This window comes from Nannobrachium achirus (genome assembly GCF_963921795.1).
Source record: "Nannobrachium achirus genome assembly, chromosome: 2".
Taxonomy (NCBI): domain Eukaryota; kingdom Metazoa; phylum Chordata; class Actinopteri; order Myctophiformes; family Myctophidae; genus Nannobrachium; species Nannobrachium achirus.
In genome coordinates, this window is record NC_137811.1 from 42764164 (window position 1) to 42785172 (window position 21009).

Sequence of the window (21009 nt, forward strand, 5' to 3'; positions counted from 1 at the left end):
GCTTACGTTCCCTCCAGAATATATGAGTTCAAGCGGTTAAGGCTTCTGTTTCATAATGTCATGCACATACTGTAGATGCAAATGAGTTGTCATTGTTTACTTTTGCGGGGACAGACATAAATACATACAGACAAGCCATGTTCAAGAAAGACAAAAATGTTGCCTGGTGTGAGGCCCTCACAGCCATGAGTCCCTCTGCGACCTCCCCATTCAACCCCTCTTTACAGCAGCTCTATTTAGTGACCAATTATATATGACATTTAGCATACTGTATGACATTGTTTGCATTCATATTGAAAAACTTTAATAAATGTGTAGCACTATAATGTGTTTCACCACGTCATGAACAATGCTTGGTAAAACGTGGTGAAATGTAATTTTCCCAGAGTTATAACCTGTATGAGATCACCGTATTGTACCACACTTTATCCACAGGGAGCCAGAGGAGTAAGAGGCCCGCCTGGTTTGCCTGGACCATCTGGTTTGCCTGGACCTCAGGTTGGTACAGTATGCCCTTTCATCTTTATCAAGTGTGAAATAACTGACTCTACATGAATTAGCCAAGAAATGGATCTTAATTGTTTTTGCTTACACTGAAAGAATGTGTTGTTCTACTTTTGGTACTTTGGGTACATTTTGATGCCAATACTTTTGTACAAGGGTTGGATTGGGGGTAAGTCCCTGCGACATACTAGCGTCATGTCCAGGGGGTGTACTTGTGCATCAAGCTGCCTCACGCTCAGGGACGTGCTGGCCATTAGGAAAAGCGGGACAAATCCCGAACGGCCGGTTCATTCCCGGCCAGTCCAGGCCGGCCATTAGGAGAAAAGATTAAATAAAATGTCGGCCTTCGTTCCATTTTGGGGGCTGGGCGGCCAACCATGTAAATCATCACTGTCGGGCAGAAACCTTGTATCTCCAAGTTTCAAATTTGTACATTTTTTGCAAAGCAAAGCCATGCTTCATCAGACAAGGCTGTCGCACAAAAGTAGTGAAAACAGCAGATCTACAAGCACACAACGTAGATCGGCTGTTTTCACTAGTTTAAATAATGTTTTAAATGGTTTTGGACATACAAGGTTTCCACCCGACAATGACGAAATATAACTCATGTAATTGGCCCCACTGGCTTGTCACTTGTCATGATCTGAAATGGCAAATCTTTGAGTAGCAGCAACGCTATAGAGAGAGATATGTCTCTATAGCGCACAATGAGGTCCTCTACAACTCTTTTTCCCGGGCTGAATCAGGGGCCCAGCACGTCCCTGCTCACGCTACAGAAACGGGAATAGGCTCCTGCCCTATGGGCCTCATGGCTCGGCAAGGCTTACTTACAAAATGTGAGTACTTTCCCCACCACTGCCTGGCCCTGTGGTGTTACAGAATGTGACTCTCTTCTTGCAGGGTGGCCCTGGAACAGCAGGAGGTGCGGGACAGGCAGGCCGCCATGGAGCTAATGGACAGAAGGTGTGTGACATCACTTCCACCACTAGGGATGGGACGATGTGAAAATGTCACGTCACGATTATTTTGACCAAGGAAATTGCGATTTACGATATTATTGCGATAATCAAAATATCCCCACTATCTATTATCCTGGGGCAGAACATTTGGCAAAAAATAGCAGATCTACAAGCTTGTAGATCGGCTATTATTTGGCAAAGAGATGTATCGGTTCAACTGGTTAATGTAAAAACAAAGATTTGGTGGCCCCCCTGTAGTAACTCTGAGGACCCCCTAGGGGTCCCTAACCCCCTGTTGAAGACCCCTGGTTTACATTTTTTTACATTCATAAGTAATTAAAATGCTATGAAACGTATCTAAATAACATCTTCTAGACTATTTTCTCTAGACTTTTGAAACCAATTTGCACTTTAAAATGCAATTAAAACATTATCGATAACCAAACCAAATCTGTGAGATACAATTTAGTGTGGGGTAATTTTGTACCCATATAAAACATTGACTTCCTCAAAGACCAAACAAACTGTATGCTTTGGAAAATGCGGTCATGTACTGCACACTGTGAGCCATATAAGCTAAACATGCCAGAGCACCTATATGGACCTTTAATAAGATAGATGGTCTTAATGCATAAATCATTATTAGAAAATCATGTTGCATTTGTGCAGGGTCAAGCTGGTGATCCAGGGTTAAAGGGAGTGCCAGGAACAGAGGGCCCCAGGGGAATGCCGGTAAGATGTCGGGGCTTGTGCTCTGTATGTAGAATAGGCATGGTGTGCATGAGCATGTGTCTGCTTGTGATTGTTTGTGTATACCCTTCTGTGCAGCATTTCTTAAGCCATGGGTCAAAGACACAAATCAGGTCCTGGAACTGTTTATTCGCACCTTGTTGAGTTTGTGCTTGTGCTCATGTGTTTGTGTTTAGTATGGAATGTATAGTATAGTGTAGTACGTGTATAGTATAGAATGTGCATGTGAATACTTGTGCATCTGTCCATTCTGTGCATTTGATATTTTCTGTTTTGCTCCTACTTGCATGTTACTCTCTGCAACTCAGAACAGCTAACACAGGGATTATGACAGTACCCTCACTAAAAGCACATCGTTCCACTCGTCCTAGACTCTTTGCCCTCCTGGCCCTCAAATTGTGGAATAAACTCCCTGTTGCAGTTAGAACTGCAGACTCGCTCCCTAGCTTCTGCCGTGGTCTAAAGGTTCACCTCTTGAGACTACACCTTAGCCCATAGCACTTACCGTAGCACTGCCTACCCTCAATGACCATACGCCGTAATAGTTTTCTTTATTTTATTTATTTGTATTTTTATAACGATTTATTTATTTATGTTACTGAATAGGTGCTTGGTCTACCTATATTTTCTTCTTAGATTATTATTTCTATGCATTTGATGTATTTATGTATTTATTACCTTGCTATTGTAAATCGCTCTGGACTAAACTGTAAAGTGCAACTATGTGTTCTGTGTTGTCAGGGTCTGGATGGCAGAGATGGCCATGGACCCGCTGGGCGGCAGGGAGCAAAGGTAAGTCCTTCATCTTAACAAGTATTCTAAGACAGTGGTTCTCAACCTGTGGGTCGGGACCCCAAATTATTTTGGGGGGGTCCCCAGATGATGTGAGCTTAATGTGAAACATTGTTTTCTCACTCAACAGTATACAAATACAAACCAACATACAGTATAAGTGTATAGAGGGTACCTGCACATTTCTAAAGTGACAATTTACGGACTTTTAAGACCCTTTAAATATCTGTAAAATAAAAGAATTAACATTGGCCATATTGTCAAATATTACATGCTCACAACGTCGCATGTAGATCTGCTATTTTCAAAATAGAACTGTGTTAAAAACATGTAATGCCTCAAGTCTTACAACTCCAAGTGCTCGTCTGGGTGGGAGTGGGGGGGGGGGGGGGTCCCCAGGGGGGGGGTCCCCAGTTCAAATATGATTATTTTGGGGGTCACAGCCTGAAAAGGTTGAGAATCACTGCTCTAATATAGGGCTGCATCATTTATTGGGTATTATGAACTGTGAAAGTTTAATTTCCTTTAGCTATGTGCAATACGTGCTCAGGCACTGGATCTGTTATTCAGGAACATAGTTGGAAAGGCTTTGGCGAGCTGACAGCAGCTGAGATAGATTAACAGAGAGACAAAGAACTGCAGTAAAATAATGTTCTTATTGGGACTAATAATTCTGCTCACATTTTGGGGGGAAATATCTTTTTCCGATATTGGCTGCCCTGATTTCTAGTGCTAAAAGAATAATTCTGCCTAAAAGTCAAGTGTGAAAATATCAAGATTTACTTCATTCTTGCTATATAGGGATTTATCTTAATTAAATTACATATTTTCCACTTCCGCTACTCGGAGATTAATCACTGTCTATATGATATACTGTGCTGATTGTAACATTTAATTAGAATTAGCTTTTAGTTTCTGTAATAATGACTATGTTTTTGTTTTCTTTCCTCCTAGGGAGAGATTGGTTTCCCTGGTTATCCTGGTCTTAAAGTGAGTTCATTAATTTTCATTAAGTAAGAAATTAAAAGATGAGAAACTTTGCCTGTCATCATAGCCTGAAGTTATGCAGGGATGTTTACTGAGTTTCCCGCTGGAAAAGTAACGCATGTTCATACTCTGTATAGTCTACACATTATCTAATATTGAATATTATATACTAAAGTGAGGTTTGAATGTATTTAAGCAATGATGCAGTGCATGTTTTGTTTGAATGCCAAATGATACAGTCAGGCTGAGGTCATAGAAAACAAAGGCAGATTTAGTGTTGGGGTAATCGTTTTAGATCCGAACCTTACAGTATTCTCAACACAGACCGTAGGGATGCACTGGAATGCAAAGACGATTGTAGGTTTGGCAATGATATCTTCCGAAAGCAAGCAATTCAAGGTCCCGTGATGTTTCTGGAACAAAGGTCTACACAGTATATTAGAGCCAATGTCCACTATGAATGTGTGATTTCACAGCATCTGAGGTGTCATGAACTGGCTCTAAATGATCCTTTGTGTGTGTTCTCCCATTATTGTCATGAATTAAAGTAATTTATTTGACAAAATAAGAGACTATACATAATATACAAGGTGACGTATTGAGTCATCAGTCAGTAGTGTAATGAGTGTGAAAGTGTGTGTACAGAATAAACCCAAGCATCCAAACACAAACTCTGTCCCTGCTTAAAGACATCAAATGAAAAATATACTTTTAGAGCATATCCAAGCTCATATTTAAGATGTAATTAACAATAGATTATTCTGAAATTATGATAAATCATGATTTCATTCACCTGATAACCATAGCTCAGTGTTCCTCCACACACCAAGCTGCTGCGTTATTGTGAATTGCCTATTTGATATAGGCAATGCAGTAATATAAACATACTATGTCATCAATGGCTCTCTCTCTCTGCAAGTGCACTGCCAGTGCCGACACAGTGCTGACACGAGACGAGAGAGTAGGACGGTTGGCTGCCGTAGACTGTGATTGGCTAAAACAACCAGCCTCTGTTTCAATAGAAAACAAAAACGCCACTGCAGCTGGACATTAAATTAGGCTCCAGGGCGTGATTGGAGGCAGATGTGTCTCATGACTCTCATCCTCTGGACATGCCACTGGCAGGTCGGCCACCTCCTTCTAAAACAGAACAGAAAATAACATCATTGGATCAAAACAAAACCACACACACAACCACATGAGAGCGGTCATTACAGAAGCCCTGAAAGGTATATCAATATTGGAGAATTGTTGAATGTCCCAGAGTGAATGTGCACCACCAAAAGTCAAACAAAATAGACCTCACTGGCCAAAATACATGGATTGTCTGACTATACTTATTAGCAACTTTGTATTTATGTAAGTAATACATTTTCTTGTAATGGCATCTTTATCTTAATTGTCTCCAGGGTGAAGATGGGCAACAAGGACTCGAAGGAAAGCCAGGCCCCAATGGAACCCGGGGTAGAAATGTACGTTATATCTGTTACCAAACTGCACCGAACTAATCACTAGTCACAATACTGTAATTAAGGCTAATTCATTTGTGAAAATGTTTTATCTACCTGAGATATTTGCTGTTTAGTTGTGATGGTGTTAAGAGTGTGTGTGTACGTGTGTGTACGTGCGTGCATGTTCATGTGTGACAGTATTTCCTACTATATTATTATTTCCGTGTTGTTTACTGTCTGGACTGATGCAGGGGTATGCAGGCCACCCAGGGGAATCAGGTGTGTCTGGAGACATCGGATATCCAGGACATCCGGTTAGTATGAAGTCCTACCAAACATAATGCTTCCACACGTTCACTTTACTTAGCAGAATCATGATGATGGTTGTGGTGCATTTAGGCCTGAACACATTATGACGCGATATTTTATGCTTTAACTATTGAAAAATAGCAGATATACAAGCTCACAGCGCGGCACCGAGTGCCGCGCTGCGAACTTGTAGATCTGCTATTTTTGAAAGATCGTGAAAATTAGAATTTTGACCCGATTCTATAAGTGTCTTTTGAATCCTTCTAAGATTTTTTGAAAAACCGATGTTTGTATGTCAACAATCTGGCCAGCCATCGTCAAAGAAAAAGGTCCTTTTCACTTAACTGGAGCTCAGTTAGTCTGTCCTTGAGAGACTACTATGTCAGTGGTGCTCAAACCTTTTCATGTGAAGGACCCCCAAAATGATATTTATTTGGCCACGGACCCCCATCTCAAAATATGTAGTTCCAGGGACCACCCAGAAGCAAAATTTGAGTTACAAACGTTCGCTTTGAAAAATACATATATTCAAAGATTTGCACACATTTTCATGACTTTTTCAAAAATAGCAGATCTACAAGCTCGCAGCGCGGCACTCGGTGCTATTTTTTGAATAGTTAAAGCATAAAATATTGCGTCATAATGTGTTCAGGCCTAAATGGGTTAAGTACTTAAGTACAATTATGAGGTATTTGTACTTTACTTGAGTAATAACAGTTTCCAATACTTTTACTTTTACTCTACTACATCTCGGATACAAATATTGTACTTTCTTCACTACTTATTGTTTGAAAACTTTAGTTACTAATTATAGTACTTTGTAGATTTGGATTACAAAACATAGATTAAGCACTTCATCTCCATATACATTTTTGCCATTTGCATCGCGAAGCATTGTGAGCTTGTAGTAGATCGGCTATTTTCAAAAGATTTTTATACTTCGACATTCTGCATAAAGAGTACTTTCTACATTACTTTTGTACTTTTTTGAATTCGGGACTTGTAACAGAGTTTCTACATTGCACTATTGATTCTTTTACTATAAGTAACAAATGTGAGTACTTTTTCCACCGCGATTGTTCCAAATGCATATTGTAAAAACTGCCTATTCTCTCTGTCCACTCAGGGTCTTAGAGGCCCTGCAGGAGTAAGAGACAAGACTGTAAGTGATTTTATAATTATTACACAGAATTCTGGGACCAGTGATCTGTTATGAAACAGCAGCATGACATTTACTTTATTTTTTCTCTGTGTGGTTTTCCTTAGGAATGCCAGTTAATAACCTACATCCGAGACAACTGTGGTAAGTGTTATTTACTTATTATTGTTATTGTTTATTTGGAATGGGACACTGCATATCAATGAACATCACATAACAATGCAACGTACTGTTAATATACCAGATTGTATATACCTATGATGCTAATTTACATCCGCAGTCCCCACAGAAAAAACATCCGCAGTCCTCAAACATGCTTTTGAGGACACATAATTGGCTCTGTAACCAATCTTATTGTTGCACTGTGATGATTTGAAAACTATACAGTACCGGTATACCATAATTCTCTGATGAAATCTTCGACATTTCTATTTTGGATCTAACTGATGATGTTTTCTCCCCCAACCAGCATGCTCCCATGGTAAGTTTCTTAATTCTGCCGCTCAGGACTGCACTGTAAGTACAACACGTTTCTATCTGTCTGTCTTTCCCCCACATATCTCGAGAACAGAATAAACAATGGACTTCAAACTTGGCGTGTGCAATGGAGTGGAGTGCCAAGTGGGAAGTTATTTGTATCTATAAATCCACAAATCTCATATCTGTCTGTGTGTCTGTCTGTTTCCCTTTTATGCCCATATATGGATATCCCTGATCTTAGCAATATGACATGTTGATCAGTCGTGTGGTTCTCAAAATGCACTGGTGACTCGCTCACTCTCTCACTCCTAGTGAATATATACTGTAGATAGAGAGTGAAAATTGCACATACAAGCTCACAACTAGCTTTTAGATCAACTATTTTCACATTTTTCATTTAACTCTCAAATACCTGGAACGCGCCCGAGTCGCGCTAGATTCTAACCCCTTTAACCACTATTTTATGCCTTAAGGTGGTTGCACACTGCTGCGTTTTTCGGGCCGAATATCGGAGTGAATTTCGGAGCACGCAAATAAAAAAATCAACGTCACGTTATGTCAATCACGTTTGCACACTGCCGCCCGTTTCGCGCACCACTCGGTCCCTTGCTCTCTCTATCTCTCTCTCTCTCCTTGCCCTGAAAAACGCATTTCGCAACGAAAAACGCAGCAGTGTGCAACCAGCTTACACCATTGAAAAATAGCAGATATACAAGCTCACAGCGCGGCACCGAGTGCCGCGCTGCGAGCTTGTAGATCTGCTATTTTTGAAAAATCGTGAAAATGTGTGCAAGTCTTTGAACATCTTTGACCCGATCTTTGACCCGACTTCTAAATCCTTCCTCTAAATCAGTGGTTCTCAAACTTTTTCATGTCAAGGACCCCCACAATTACAGGTATTTAGCCACGGACCCCCATCTCAAAATATGTTGTTCCAGGGACCCCCCAGAAGCAAATATTTGATTTACAAATGTTCGCTTTTAAATAGATATATTCAAAGACTTGCAAAGAAAAAACATGATTTTTCAAAAATAGCAGATCTACAAGCTCGCAGCCGCGCTGTGAGCTTGTATATCTGCTATTTTTCAGTAGTTAAAGCAGTCAATAATCGTAGGCCTAAATGGGTTATGCAACAATGTTGTATAGGATAGTATAAAATAGGGTTATCCTTTTAGCCTAAATGTCTGACTGTACATTGTTTACATTACTGACTAATGAAGTGTTCAATAAATAGATTGATGATCAGTCATACTAATCAGTAAAGAAAATGATCGAAAATTTGCTTCTCGATTATTCTTAATGGATAGAAAAATAGCAAAGAAGCATATCGACTCTGACAACGGGTACTACAGGTATTGCATAACCAGCCAGTTATTTAGATTAGTTTAGAGCCTTGAATAGTACACATACAGTACTTTATAGTGTTTGATCGTCACTTTGTGGTAGAAACCTTGTATCTCCAAGTTTGTTTGAATTATTTAGCAATTTTCTATATTTTAAATCATTTTTAAAATGATAAACACAAAACGAATGGTTTTGGACATGCAAGGTTTCCACCCGACAACAACAACATTCTGTAATGTTTTCCAACCCACACTTGTGGTATATTTTCCCTCTGTGTTGTCCAGGTCAGACGGCGTGCCCTGCATACCCCACAGAGCTGGTCTTTGCCCTGGACATGTCTGAGGATGTGACGCCTGATGCGTTTGAGAGATCACGTGCCGCCCTCCTTTCTCTATTGGAGGACATAGCTATTGCAGAGAGCAACTGCCCGACAGGCGCACGCGTTGCCGTGGTGGCATACAGCACCTACACCAAGTACCTGATCCGATTCCAAGACTACCGCCGCAAGAAGCAGCTGATCGAAGCCGTCCAAAACATCGCCTTGGAGCGCACGGCCAACCAGCGAAACCTGGGCGCAGCCATGCGCTTCGTTGGCCAGAACGTCTTCAAGCGCGTCCGGCAGGGAATGAGGATGAGAAAGGTTGCCGTCTTCTTCGCCAACGGACAATCCCAGCACCCCGCCACCATTGTTACGGCGGTGATGGAATACCGGGCCCTCAACATTGTCCCTGCAGTCATCGCTCTGAAGAAGAGCCCTAATATCCGCCAGGCTTTACAGGTGAACATCGTTAGCCGTAATTGGCTTCGTCTGTTTGCAATATTTCTGTCCCCTCCCCATCACCTCTTCGGCTCTTCCATTCAAACCAGTTGTTGTATTATCCAAGTCCCTGAAAGTTGTCCTGTTCCATAGAATTGTAGTATAGCTTCAATTCACTATAGAACAACTTACTTTACAATCCACATTATATCCTCTAATCCAGGGCTAATCAACTTAAAGGTGATACACCATGCATTTAAAAAGTATTTGTCATATTGTTTATGTCCCAAAAATGTTTTCCAAAAGGTTTGAGGCTAAATTACCACTCCTGAATAGAGAGCCTCTCTCATTTTTGAATGGCTCTCAGAGCATTTTCAGCTGCAGTACCCCCCCAAAAAAGATTGTTTTTTTCGATGACGTCAGCGACGGCAGCAAATCTGGACAGCCTGTTTTGAGAACCCGTGGGATGCTTTTAACCTCCGCCTTCCCAAAACCAGAGAAAGACACAATGGTCAGAAATGGGACTTTGTGAGGATAGAAGGTGCTAGTGGGACCCCAAAAAAAGGTTTTAAAATAGGAAAAGTTAAATTTCATGGTGTATCACCTTTAAGATGGCTCAGGGGCCACTCAGCAAAATACCAAGGGGGGTCAGAAGTCTGAATGATACAACTTCTGACTTAAAACAGTAGTATGAAGCTGGAAACCCAGTTTGTACAAGCACAGTTTTCCATGCCTCATTCTGACAGATAGTTGGAGTGGTCGGAGCCAGGGGAGTATTGCTAATGGTTAAACCATGCAGTACTGAACAAGATAGGCCTACAGTTTGTTTATTCCACAGTGTAAGCAGAACACAGCAATCTGGGGGATGAACATCAAGGCAGAACCAGAACCAGCTCTATTTTCTGCTTTGATAATACACAAACTTAAAGGTAGCAGGACTTGGCTTCAGTGTGTGGACTAAGAGAACATCATGATCCATGAATTCCTTCCAATCCCTTGTACATAGATTAAAAAATAATTTAAAGAAATCTGATACATTCTGTTGGATTAAGTTGCTTTACTATAGCCATTTTGTTTTACATACAAATACATTTGTCATACAAGAACATATAGAACTACTACATTAATAAAAAAAAAATATTAAAAGGATTAAGCTCCATATCATGATGGTAATCATTGCTATAGTATAGAGTGTTGTGTAAAAAGGGTCTCCCCATCTTCCAGTTCTTTAATAAACATAAAATACTTTTTCAGGTGGGTCAACAATTTAATCCATTCAGGAATCCCGTTATCAGCTTCAATTTGATTGTCCCAAGTTTGTTTGCTCATATGTTTGATTCATAACTTCTGATTTCACCTCTAAATTCTGTATCATGAGTTTTCTCTCCTGATTGTATGAAATTGTTATCCCGACCTAAAAATGAAATTTGGGGTGACCCCTGTTACTGAACAAACTGAACTGAACAATGATTATTATCAGAATATGGGGCTATTTAACACTTATTTTAACAAGAAAATGTCACTCACACGCCCTTTTAACATCCCTTTTAACAACACAAAATTAAATCGTATGCTTTGGAAAATGGTTGATGGTGATCTCAAGTGTACCATGAGTTGTGGTCAATGGGATACATATGCCAGACCAGGCATGTTTCTTTAAATCCATTATTTGTGAATTACATGATGTAATGCCGACTCTCAACAAGCCAAAGATATTTCATTTGTGTAATTTTCAATGTACTTTTAATAGAAAACCTAACAGTGAATTGGTGACGTATTTATGGTTGCAGGTTGATGACACGGGCAGCTCTACCTTCACATTGCTGGAAAGATCAGACAACCTGGCTACTGACCTGCAAAAGACCAGACACTGTGCTATTTGCTATGGTAATGACCTGGATATACATGCATCTAACTAGCCTGACATTCATGTCAGCGCCAATACGGTGAACGAACCTTTGTTAGCTTCCCTTTCATCACACATTCATTTTTTGAGGTTGTCATGTGCGAGTCCTCATGATGTGAAGCTGGCAAGGCATTTTAAACAGTAAAATGTAATCTTACTGCAACTGTAATGTGCAGAATTTACACAATAAATTCACTAATAGTAATACAGAATTTATATAACAATTAAAGTATTGTTGTAATCATAATACATTATTTACACAATCTTTTGAGTACAGTTCTAATTCATAATACAAATAAAGGTAATTTGCAACACGATGACAATAACGTGGTAACAATGCCATAATATCCATTGGCTCATGCTTTAACATTACCCGGCGGTCAGTTCATAAAGTAGTGGCTACTCTCTTCAGATCCCTGCAGACCCGTGGAGGAGTGCGCCAGCATCCAGGAGAACCCAGGACCGCAGATTGTGGACGTTGACCTTGCTGTGATGGTGGACGGCTCGCGGGAGATCCTGAGTGACCAGTTCACCGGCGTCCAGGAGCTGCTGGGCTCCGTGGTGGAGCAGCTGGCCATCAGTCCTCAGCCGGGGAAGAAAGACAGCCAGGCCAGAGTGGCTCTCGTCCAGCAGAGCGGTTCACTAGCAGGCACGTGTCACACTTGGGCATTCACCAAATATTCGAACATTCGAATATCAAAGTCACTATTCGACGTTCACCGAAGTCGAATATTCGCTTATTTTATTGTTTTCTCTTTAAAAAAAGATATAGTTTATAAAGCTTGGCTAGATAGGAAGTCATAAGAATGTGTTGTCAATGCCCCTGGTGGATGAATTTGTTAATGCTCTATACCAGGGGTTCTCAAATCTTTTTAGGCCGTGACCCCCTAAATAAACATATTTGAACCTGGGACTCCCCACCCTGACAAGCACTTGGAATTGTAGGTATTACATTTAATATGACTCGGTTCTGCAGATAAATATTGTGAAAATAGCAGATCTACATGCTCACAACGCCTCGCAACGCGAGGCGTTGTGAGCATGTAGATCGGCTATTTTCACAATGTTCGCCTCTTGCTTACTAAATATTTGACAGTTTGGCCAGTCCTGTCGAATATTCGAATACTTTGAGGTCGAATAAATCGAATACTAAAAATCACTATTCGTAAATGCCCTACACTCAGACAATCAAAGGGGGCTTGAGCCCTTGCCCTTTTTTATCCTGTCTGTAAAAAGTGCCTTCTCCAGAACATGCATGCAGTTTTCACTATGATGAAAGAAATGCAAATGCCCCCTTTCCATGCCTTACCCGAAGGCGGCATTCAAGAGAATTGCCTTGTCCAAACTCACCTGAACTTGAATGCAGCATCTTTTGTTGAAAGAATTGCCCTTTCGGTGTAGAAAGGGCATCCCGACATCTCCAGTATTGACTTGATTATGCTTAGTTCAGCGTGGCATCAAGCACCGAATATAGCCGACCTTCAAGCTCACAACGCGTCGCAGCGTGAGTTTGGAGGTCAGCTATTTTCAATATTTCTACCAAAAAGAAAAATCTGACCCTGCCTCTCTAACATTCTCTGCATGTCCCTGATCACTAGCAACCCCGACTGCCAAGCTGGAGTTTGACCTGCAAGCCTACAAGACCCACGACCAGATGAAGAGGCACGTCGTCCAGGACATGCAGCAGCAGGGCGGCTGGTCGGCCCTGGGTCAGACCCTGGAGTACACCCTGAGGGAGGTGCTGCTCAAAGCCCCCAGGCCCAGGAAGAAGAGGGTGCTCCTGGCCGTGGTGGGCTCGGAGACGTCCTCCTCGGACCGGGCCAAGCTGAACCACGTCGCCCTAGAGGCCAAGTGTCAGGGGGTGGCGGTGTTCGTGGTGGCGGTGGGCGAGGGTTACAACCGTGCCCAGGCGCTAGAGTTGGCCAGTCCGCCCGTGGAGCAGCACTTGATCCACGTGAGTCGCCTGCAGGCAGAGGAACAGGGCTACACCCAGCGCTTCTTCAGGACCTTCCTCTCTGCCCTTGATAGTAAGAAAAGGCACATGACTAAAAAATAAAGCTTGTTACTTGTAAAACAGCATTATAACCCAATAAATGTGTGTGGTCTCTGCTGCATCTAGGAGGGATGAATGTGTACCCACCTGCCTCTCTCAAACGGACCTGTGACCAGCTGGGTCAACGGGGACAGGGACAAGGATCTGTATCAGGGTAACTCACACACCTACTGTATACCAGTGTATCAGGGTAACTCACACACCTACTGTATACCAGTGTATCAGGGTAACTCACACACCTACTGTATACCAGTGTTGCATTGGTGATTCAGTGTTTGGGTGTACGGTCATTTACATTTACAGGGTAAAAGTATTCAGAGTAAATGTAATCCGAGTATGTCTTGAATTTCCTTCGCTATAGTATTTTCTTTTCACTCTTGGTGCTTTTGTAACGGCCGGTAGAGAAGGCCGCGTTTTAAACATGAACGTGATTTAAAAGTTAGATAGATACCCCGTTGCATTTCGGGAATTGGAGTGTTTCTCCTCACAGACGGGTGCCTCGCACAGTAAGCTAGTGTAGATTACTGTACAGCGCGTCAAACGCATCGAGGGCACAGGGAGACATCAAAGAGTATGACGAGTTGCCGCAGATTTGGTCAATCCCCTGGCACTGAGGGGATTGAGGGCAGATTTGCATTGACTATTTTGAAAGTCAATCCCATTTTTTTTTTTTTTTTTACCCTGTCTTCCACATTGAGCCATCTTAGTCTAGCAAAATGTGTGGGAGAAACGTGGATCATGTGCCCCAGGTCGAGAAGTAGTCGAATCAGTTTGTTTTGGGAGGTTTGGAGCTTAGTCTTTTTGATGTTGGAGTACCAGGAGGTGCAAGCACAGTCAAAGAGGGACTGAATGAGTACCTTTGAATACTGTATATATATTGCCCCATTTCCGCAAATGTTCGCTGAATGTTTGTCTATTATGACATGCCCAGAATTGATCAAGCAAAGACTGAACCATTGTCCTTTAGTGTTGGTTTTGGTACTTGGATCATTCCACAATCCACTGGAATATTGTGAGTAGGACATACACTTTAAACAAACATTTATTAAATAAATACAAGTGGTACACAGTATCTATAAAGTCATGTCATCAACGTGGATCTGTCCCATTTCCCCTCCTGATTGGCTACAATTGCCTTCTACAGTTTGTGTATGCGACCTGACGGTCGTTTATCTCCCGATTAGGGAGTCTTATTGGTATTAAATGATATTTTTATAATGGTTAAGAAACTGACTTTGCATGTTCTAATTTAGTTAAATAATCGTATCCCGATCGTTTTTCCAGCCAAGGGGAGGCAAATCTGGAGGAATTCGAAGAGGTGGAGACCTTTGAAGCACACACAGGCCATCGGACACAGAAAGGCCTGTCTCAGCTGGATGTGATCAAGATCTTCTCCAGGGGAGATGGAGACATTCACTCACAACCTGAACTGAAAGGTACTAGGCTTTACACTAAGCCTGCATGAAGAGTCACTTTACTGGTTGTCTGACATGGATGAAATGTTATCAAATGATGACAATATTCCTGTGCCTTCTGTCTTTAATGAGAACATGCCTGGTGTATAAGGCCTGTCCATACCTTCGCCGATATCGAACCTTTTGGCGGAAAGGTCCGGTTTGACTACAAAATGACGTCACTCGTGACTTCTGAAAAGCATTACACCGAATCAGAGTGCGGAAATTTGCAAGTCGGAAATTGCAACTCACTGAACTTTTCTGAGGTTTCGGAGGCCTTTAGACTGCGATCAATGGTGGAAGATGTTGGCCTACTCAGATTTGTTTTATTTATGTAAATGTAGCAATACCACCAATTATAAACATACTCTTACAAGTAAAAAGGCCTTTATTCTATTTTTACTTGAATAAAAGTACAAACGTTTTGCTGTAAAAATATATACTTAAAGTACAGGCTTTCCAGTAAATATTAGGTAGATTGAGACCACGACTGTCACAGATATACATGACCGACCTGATGAAAGAAATCTATGACAGTCTTGATCCAAGGTTATACAGATACCAGATAATGTATGATTGTCCATTCCTTGCTAATTCCTCACATCTGTTGACAAATTCCAGTGACACCAAGTTGTTCATTATTCGCTCTATAAATATTTTACATCAAGGCTGGAGTGTTTAGTCTTTAGTTTACAGGCCCACACTCAGCCATGGTCAGCACCATACCAACACAGGTGTGTGTTTCTCTTCATACCATATTTTGCAAATAAGATCACTTTTACAAAAAACTGAACTCAAGTCTCCATGGCATAAGTAATCAATAGAAAAAAAGTCATTTGGGGGGTGAACTACTCCTTTGAGCACATGGACCCTAGTTTCCCTATTCTGGGCACAACTGTATAGCCGAGCATTGGGGGGGGGAAGGATCATTGTGAGCTTGTAGATTGGCTATTGTCGGTGAAGAGGTTTGTTGTAGAGGAAACAAAGAAGGATGCCTAGTACAGACCACAAGGGACTGTGGTCAACCAGGTAATAGGTATAGAGTGATTAAAGTACAACTCTCTTGATGAAATGAAAGTGCACTTAAATATGAGCCGTGTCAACACCATTAGCTGAACGCATGGCTGAATGCATGTTTTGTGTTCGCAACACATGTCCTTATGATGTATCAAATATCACAGGACTGAGTACAGTAGTTTGTTGTGAATGCAAATACACTGCATGTATTCCCCTTGAAGATTAGTGTGTGTCTACTGTAAACCTCCCATGTTCTGCTTTCTCAGCTCTGTGTCAGCTGGATGCAGACATTGGCATTCAGTGTGGCGACTATGTCCAGCGCTGGTTCTTTGACAAAGCCATCGGTGCATGCTCACCCTTCTGGTATGGTGGTTGTGGCGGCAACGCCAACAGCTTTAGCACCGAGCATGAATGCTTCCAGACGTGTGGGACCTATAGTAAGTCTCACTGCACTCCGTTCCAGAGATGGTCCCCAAACCAGGGCTGGGTATCGATATCTAGTGGTACCGATTTTGGGTAGTTAACTGTCACCAGCTTCACAAAAGCTTTGAAATATAAAATATCATGCTTTGGTATCACCCGAAAAGTATTTGAGAAAATTATGTATCTCAAATTGAGTATACAACTATACATATACAACAAATATGTTTCTTCATCATCACATATGAAGGCAATAGCTCTGCCATAAATTTGACTTTGGAACGAAAATTGCATTCCAGTTTTCAACAGCGATATCCAGCCCTTCAAGCACATCTCTATATGATTTTGCTCTTGTAGAAGCTTCACCCGCTTAGACCTGCACTGTCTCACTGTGACTGTTACTGATACTTTTACAGTACTACAGACTGACAGTGACTGCTGCATGGAATCTGCCGCACTTGCACATGTCATGGACTACTAGGATGTACTGTACAGTACATTGCCTAACTTTAGCAGATGCCTAAGTGAGATATTCACTCATCCTTCATTTCATTGTTGACTTCATTCATTGTTGTACTTTCATTGTAGTACATGTATATGTATTGATAGACGGCACATGTTCACTCAATCATTCATTCAGAGATCCCAGTGTCAGCTGCTCAACATTTTATTTTATTTATACTGGTTTAGTACTTGCCTCTTATACTTACCTGCACCTCTGCTTTTTTTCATTATCTTTGTTTTATTATTACTGTTGCTGCAATGACACCTGCATCTCCCTCTGTATCTTATACTATCTTATCTTATCTTTCAGCTCCTTCCATAATGCTCAATGGTCAGTAGCAGCCAACCACTGTCTGTTATTGTTCAATATACACTTCAAAAGTTGAAGTCAAACATGATTTGATGCATGTGGCACTTAATTCTTGTTTCAAATAGTAGACAAATGCTTTAGTTTAGGCTTACTAACAAGCATTAACAACGATTTCGGTGGACAACCTTAGTTTCCAAGTGAGAGGCACTGGAGGTGAATAATAATAGCATTAAGCCTAATGTATACAGCTGTCTGTAGTACGACATCGTTGCTTGCCAAAAAGAACAGGACTAAAAGCTAATAACTTCTTTTTGGCAAGCGACACCCTCACACAATGGAGTATGAAGTACACGTTAAACCCTTGTTGACCTGGGTGATGTAGCTGTTCCTGATCAATAGCATTGATTATTAGTTTAAGGAGGAAACTGATCCCATTAACCAATTAACAGGTTGGTGATTGGACTCTGCTTTTAGTTATTATTTCAATATGAAGACTTGTTTTTCTTATATCTGTGCTTTGAATTTGTTTGAAGTTGTTAGGTTACTGTTAATTGTGTTTTGTTTGACAGACCCTACCTACCTCCTGAAAACAGAGACCAGTGATCTTAGCAAAGGTAAGGACTACATTCAAGGAGGACTTTGCCACTTTTCAACCTATCTTCATATTATAGGTCCTCACTAATGTTCACAATAAAATTGCAAAAATAAAAAAGAATTCTACTCTCTTTGGATAGCTGTGGGAAGTTCAGAAATCCATAGTCTTGAGACATCATCGTTTGACAGGTTTTTTTTTAACAATATTTTTGAAAACATATTTTTGTTTTTTATTATCGCGAGAACAATAGCTTCCACTTTAACATTGCAACTTCTCAGGAATAGAAAGCCTGCATTTTATATTAGCTTGGATTCCCCATTGATGATGTCACAAGACTATTTTTGCAATTTTATTATGAACATTAGTGAGGACCTATTGTATGAAGATAGGTTGAAGTAATCCTTTAATTTCTGAGTGCCTGTCTGGCAGTAGCCTTAACGTTACTCTTACTTCTTTTGAGAAGATTAAAGGGCCACTTCACCTCTGGGACAACCCTATCTTATTTTATTTTGTGTTGATCGTGTCCCAAACAACAATAAAATAAGATAGGGTTGTCCCAGAGGTGAAGTGGCCCTTTAATGTGCTTTCATTTGGATCCACTCTCAAATATTTGCCCCTCTTTTTTCCCAAATTTGGAATTCATGTAATGCATTAGCATTTGTCTTATCTAATGGTTTCCTTTCCAACTCCCTATTATTTTTTCCTTCAAATTTCTCCTTTTCTCCCCGCCTTGGTGCTGTGGCCCAGACGTCTGCTTCCAAAGAGAAGATGTGGGAAGTTGTCAGAACTACACCATGAAGTGGTACTTTGACCAGGAGCAGAGCGAGTGCTCTCGGTTCTGGTTCGGCGGCTGTGGCGGGAATGGTAATCGCTTTGAGACGCAAGCGGAATGTGAGAACCTCTGTCTGATAAAGAGGCGATAATGAAGCTTACGTGCATCTACGCAGCTTGAGTTCGACCAGAAGTCCATCAGATGTGGTTATTTCACATTAGCGTATGATATCAAAATAAAAAAATATATTATAATTTGATCTATAATGGGGCCTTAGGAAATTTGACGGTTGAGCATTGATTGTGCCTGGCCATAACAGACATTTTAAATATTTTTGTATGATTTATAAAAAAAAAATCCTTTCATTTTTTCATTTTATGACATGAATGTAGCTCCGGCAGAACAAAAAACACAACAAAGACAAAGAATATATCGCAAACAGACACAAACAAGACATTTTAGATTTTAAGATACAGTATGACCTGCTGATTTGAGTTTTACTTCCCTGCAGGTGTAGTCAAACATTGCAGATGTACTACTAGTCAAGCCTGGGGCCAGATATGTCACTTTGCTTAAATTCACGAGTAAACTTTGTGCACACAAAGTTGTAAATGTGCTGATGAATTTGCTTTTAATTAGATTTCAAATTAAAATTGTGCTTACATTTCAAATGCCAATATTCATAATTTGTCAGATACCTGTAATACAAATTGTTGTTGGAGTGTCAAACATTTGTTAGATTTTCTGTTTTGCTACTCAAATTATTCACAATTCATAGAAATGACAGTAAACAAACTATCAGCAGGTGTAAAACATACATAAAAGCAAATTATCTGAGTGGACGCATCTCAGCGTTAATCAAACAGTAATGATAGTTGGTATAATCAGCCCTATTTTTTACATTCTATTTAGTGTCTGTCCATTGCTTTCAGCTTTCAACTCATTACTATCACACATCATTTACTCAATTTCTGTACACGTTTGGTGCTATACTCAGTGAGAAGATAAGCTCATCTCTCTCTAAAGTTACTTTTGTTTACAAATGCCAGACTCCATGGACAGTGGTTCAATCAATCATTTTTATGAATTGTGTACAGAACCTTTAAGCAACTGGCCCCAGATGTTGGTGTACACGATTCTTGCTGCTGTGCTTTATTGGCTCGATCATTGATCATACTTCAACATAATTGCCAAGAATATAAATTTGAAATATCAAGTAATTGAGTTGAATAACACGGTCAAAGCAGGCATTTGAATGTTGAATGAAGATAGCGCTTGGAAATGGGACAGATTATGGTTTACACCTCAGAGGAATGAACTGTAGATGAAGGAGCTTCCCTGGTGTCTGTACAGTCTCAACCTTGCACCATAAACAGACCCCGAAAGTTGCTGGAGTAAACCTCAGGTCCGAGTTAAGAGTCGGCCTTAAATGGTCTGGAACTCCTCACTGCACTGGATAGAGCTTGAACGTGAACCTCGCCAAACGTTCAGTCTCCATGTCATCCTCTCTCACTGTTTGTAAATTGAACATAACTTCAGTGTGTGTGGTTTATCAAACTGACCAATGGTGCTTCATTGTAAAAAAATAAATACGTAAAAAAAGGACCTTCGGGGTTGTGTGCTTGTTTGTGTGTGGGCTTTATGGATAGCCTGGTGTTAACCTGCCATTGAAGTGTTTATGCTACACAGCTGAAGAAAAAGAAATACTGGTGCCTGCAAGCAGCTGGGAAAAGTGAAACGTTTAATTTATGGAAGAATTAAGCCACCAGGGTTATGTGAAAATCTGTTTACACTGCAGTGGCGGTTAATGTAAGGTTAATTATTTGCCGCTCTGTCGGATACAAAGATAAAATAATGTTTTATTGCCAGAGGAATTTATCTTGCACTCCTTTTTTAGCTGGCTCTCAGTGAGTGCAACACCAGGTGAATAATATCAGACTCCTACAGCAGTGTGTACATCTACAAGGATCAGTGCCACATGTCTTAGATGACTCATTTTAAAACTGTAACAAGAAGTAACAAGGAGCATGTGTCATGGATAATAAATATGGGCCACTTAAACAAGACTGGCAATTTGTAGTCATCTTAAGTCAGTCATAAGGACTTCCTGAGTCCTAACATTGGCTTGTAATGGCAAATGAGTCTTCTGGAATTCATATCTGCAGTGTGTTGAGGGAAGAAAAGGCCAAATAAATTGGGGAGGTTCGTTTTGGAGAAGATATGAATAAACATTGAAATATTTTGTAATATACTGTATGACAAATTCCATGTAGTAAATGGAAATTGGGATAACTGGGATTGCAAAATGGGCAATGGTTTGTATAGTAAGTGCATAATTAATTAACAAAACCAGCTGTGTTTCAAAGTTGATACTGTATGTCATAAAAATTGTGGACAACGGTTTAATTAATAGAATGAATAAATATACTGAATAAACTGGACTAATGTAGTAATACAACTAAGGAGGAGCCAGAGGTGATATTGGA

At 40.6% G+C, this 21009-nt stretch overlaps 1 protein-coding gene across 1 annotated transcript in view; it reads left to right on the plus strand.

The window, feature by feature from the left end:
* Window positions 1-19997, plus strand: part of col6a4a (collagen, type VI, alpha 4a) — a 50487-nt gene extending 30490 nt beyond the window's left edge. Inside the window, exons 24-40 of the mRNA XM_080754597.1 lie at window positions 436-498; window positions 1405-1467; window positions 2133-2195; window positions 2955-3005; window positions 3960-3995; window positions 5402-5464; window positions 5695-5757; window positions 6879-6914; window positions 7019-7061; window positions 9020-9513; window positions 11283-11379; window positions 11811-12047; window positions 12997-13425; window positions 13518-13605; window positions 14736-14887; window positions 17726-17770; window positions 18499-19997. Coding sequence (XP_080610723.1) covers window positions 436-498; window positions 1405-1467; window positions 2133-2195; window positions 2955-3005; window positions 3960-3995; window positions 5402-5464; window positions 5695-5757; window positions 6879-6914; window positions 7019-7061; window positions 9020-9513; window positions 11283-11379; window positions 11811-12047; window positions 12997-13425; window positions 13518-13605; window positions 14736-14887; window positions 17726-17770; window positions 18499-18674 — 2199 coding nt within the window. The 3' untranslated portion in view covers window positions 18675-19997. The remainder of the gene's footprint in view (window positions 1-435; window positions 499-1404; window positions 1468-2132; window positions 2196-2954; window positions 3006-3959; window positions 3996-5401; window positions 5465-5694; window positions 5758-6878; window positions 6915-7018; window positions 7062-9019; window positions 9514-11282; window positions 11380-11810; window positions 12048-12996; window positions 13426-13517; window positions 13606-14735; window positions 14888-17725; window positions 17771-18498) is intronic.
* Window positions 19998-21009: the final 1012 nt, after the last annotated feature.